Source organism: Gossypium arboreum, chromosome 13, assembly GCF_025698485.1.
Source record: "Gossypium arboreum isolate Shixiya-1 chromosome 13, ASM2569848v2, whole genome shotgun sequence".
NCBI lineage: Eukaryota > Viridiplantae > Streptophyta > Magnoliopsida > Malvales > Malvaceae > Gossypium > Gossypium arboreum.
This window is the reverse complement of record NC_069082.1, coordinates 125,973,391-125,976,702: the sequence shown is the minus strand read 5'-3', so window position 1 is coordinate 125,976,702 and position 3,312 is coordinate 125,973,391. Positions and strand designations below refer to the sequence as shown.

The window sequence follows — 3,312 nt, the reverse complement described above, 5'->3', positions numbered from 1 at the left end:
ATCTTCATGTGAAAAATATTCTAATATTGGCTACATAAATTAATAATTAATATATGTTTTAGAGTCGTCATGATTTTGATATATGCTTTGAATGGTTTAAAAATATACATTCGAATCATATATCAACACACTCCACCAGTGCATGCCCCTGGTTTAGGGATTGTTATATCTTTGTTTTCAATTTTTTTAATCGATGAAATTTGAATCTTGAATAACCTTCAACTTGTGTTGAGAATTAGTAAACAAGACTCGTCGTGATTTTGATGGATGCATTAGGGAATGCTATAAATAGACGTAAATCTCTACGTAAAGAGAAACCAAGTTAATTTACAAGCTCATTTAGTCTAAGAAAACATTTCCTTAGAGCATAGATAAAAATAAAATAAAAATTAAGAACATGGGTGTCAATGCTGAAATTGTAGTCCCAGTCATTGAGTTCCTGTCATCGGATTTAGAGCGAGGAACTGATGGGTGGCACCATTTGTGCAAGAGGGTTCGAGAGGCTTGTGAAACTTACGGTTGTTTCGAGGTGGTGTACGAAAGGGTATCAAAGAAAGTCCGAGAGGAGATGTTCAGATTGGTGAAAGAATTGGTCCAGGTCCCATTGGAGAGGAAACAAAAGAACGCTAGTCCCTTGCCTTACCATGGCTGGGTTGGACCATGCAGTCAAGTTTCTTTGTTGTATGAAGGCTTTGGACTTGGAGATGCCTCTAATTATGACTCAGTTAAAAGATTTGCTCAACTTATGTGGCCTGATGGTCACCCGCGCTTTTGGTAATAATTTTTTTTACGTTTTAAATTTTTTAATTATTTTGAGTTACTCATTCGAGTCATCTTAAATTTGGATAATTTTTAGTTTAAATTGAGTGAGTTCAAATTATTGAGTTTTTATAGTTACATTGAGTAGCATCGAATTTGAATTCAAGTAAATCAAATTGATTTTTTTATTCAAATTGATTTCAGTAATTTTTTGGAATGTTTTTGAGGAATGTAGGGTTTTTTTTAAAAAAAAATAATTACAGTAATAATATGAGATGGGATTCTAATTTCATGCAAGTGTGACTACATGTGGTATTATGCATGTCTAACTGTTTGATGTTTTATTACAGTGACACCGTACACACGTTGGCGACACAAATGGAAGAGTTGAATAAGTTGATCTGGTTAATGATATTTGAAAGTTACGGATTAGGAGAAAAATTTGAGTCACTGATGATAAACTATAAAACATTGGTACGGATGATGAAATACATGGCCCCTCCACCAGGGGAGTATGAGAGTGGACTCTTTGCTCATACAGAAAAACCAGTTAGCACTGTAATTTGTGAGGATCAAGTTTCAGGGCTAGAAATTGAGGTCAAGGACGGCCAATGGATCAAGTTGTCTAATTTATCTCCTTCTTCCTTTGTTTTTGTGGTTGGAGATCCTCTCAAGGTACGTTGATGTATATCGTTAATATCCCGTTTTTAATTTACTCTAAACTTAATTTGCATGATCTATATAAATAAAATATGAAAATGGAATATATTTATACTCAGATTTTTTTAAAATTGATTTAAAAATAATAATTTTGATTTTTACTATTTTTATGAGAATAATTAGAAATTTGAGATTTTCTTTAATATTTTCTTCAACCTTTAGTTGAAAGAAAAAAAAAAGCCAACGGAAGTCAATTATTGTGAATTGTAAAAGAACTGACTTTCACAATCATTGACTTTGTTTGGAAAATGCCTTGTACTTTTTTCTTGATAGAGCAAGTTTTTCTTTTCTAGTTTACTATAACATAAAAAATATAGTGATATGTGATAATATTATTTGTTAAAATATTACACGATAATTATGTTAAAATATTTAACCTTTCTGCATTCGTTATTATACAAATTTATGGGTTAATATCCACTCAATTACTTTTCGTTCATTAGTATGGAATATAATGATTATCATCATTTAAATGCATATAATCCACATGTAGGATCTATTTATTAAATATGAAAATATACTTAAAAAAGTGATTAAGCATGCATAGGATATTAATGAATGTAAAATAATGAAATGGATCTTAACCCATAAATTTATATTAATGAATATAAATAGAACTTAAGCTAAACTGTTTTCCTAATGCTATCCTGGGTTTAGGTTTTTTTTTTTTTAATTCAATTCAGTGCTTGTAATAATTTGATAACAATTTTTTTTACACCAGATTCAATAGGGATGAAGCCAAAAAAAAACTTAAAAGGGTTAAAATTAAATTAAAATATTTGAGTGGAGCAATGTGCATTTTTGCCATTGTATTACATTATAATTTCTTACTTTTTGAAGAGACTTAAGAATATTTTACCATCGTTTCAAGGGGCAAGGCCATGTCGCCTAGCATTATCCTCGACTCTTGAGCTCGATTAAGTCTTAGATTCAAACATTGAATAACTCTCTTCTTGCTCCTCAATATATATAGATTAAATTACTACCATAAAATATTTATTCATGTTGATTTTAAAAATCGAAGGCATGGAGTAATGGGAGATTGAAAGCAGTAAATCATAGAGTGATGATGAGCGGAGATAAAGATCGATATTCAATAGCAGCCTTTGCCATTCCAGGTGAGGGTACCATAATTAAGACACCCAAAGAGCTTATAGATGAGCAACATCCTCAGCTTTACAAGGACTTTGATTTCATGGACTTCTTTCGTTTTGCCTTTTCGGACCGCGCAAAGAACATCGAATCCGGCGAGCAACTCCACGCCTTTGCTTCTCTCTCACCACCAATTTCCAATTAAAAGCATGCCCGCTTTGACAAGTTAAAGCCCGGTTTTCGCTCAAAATTGAAGTTACATATAATAAATTGAGTCCTTTACCGTATTACTATAATCGTGATTTGCGTTCTTGTACTGTATTAGTATGTTAAAATTTGCAATAATCACGCAATTATATCGTGTTAAATCTATTATGTATTGTTGTTTAAAAAATTATAATAATGTGCATCGATATCTTAACCTCGTTTGTAGAGTTTTTTTTTTTATATTTATAGTTGATGAAATAATTATCGTTTAAATAGATAAATAACAAAGAGTTCGAATAACGATTCTACGGTTAAACTAATAATTTTAAGAAGGGAAGGACTTGATTGATTTAGCACTATTGAAGATATAATTTAAAGATTTTGAAATTTGGAAACCATTAGAATGAGGGTAATAGTTTAAGGGTATTTGGAGCTTAATTAACTAATTTTTATTTTATTTTATTATATATTTGAATTAAAATTAATTTAGAACGGAATAATTTTAAGACACTAAAAGATAAATAGTACGAATAA

General features: G+C 30.5%; 1 protein-coding gene across 1 annotated transcript; it reads left to right on the top strand.

The window, feature by feature from the left end:
- The first annotated feature begins 203 nt into the window (after positions 1-203).
- Positions 204-2,986, top strand: LOC108454909 (probable 2-oxoglutarate-dependent dioxygenase AOP1). Its single transcript, XM_017753532.2, has 3 exons — positions 204-774; positions 1,110-1,434; positions 2,504-2,986. Exons 1-3 carry the CDS (start codon positions 398-400, stop codon positions 2,774-2,776), a joined length of 975 nt encoding a protein of 324 aa, XP_017609021.1. The 5' UTR covers positions 204-397; the 3' UTR covers positions 2,777-2,986.
- The last annotated feature ends 326 nt before the right edge of the window (positions 2,987-3,312 follow it).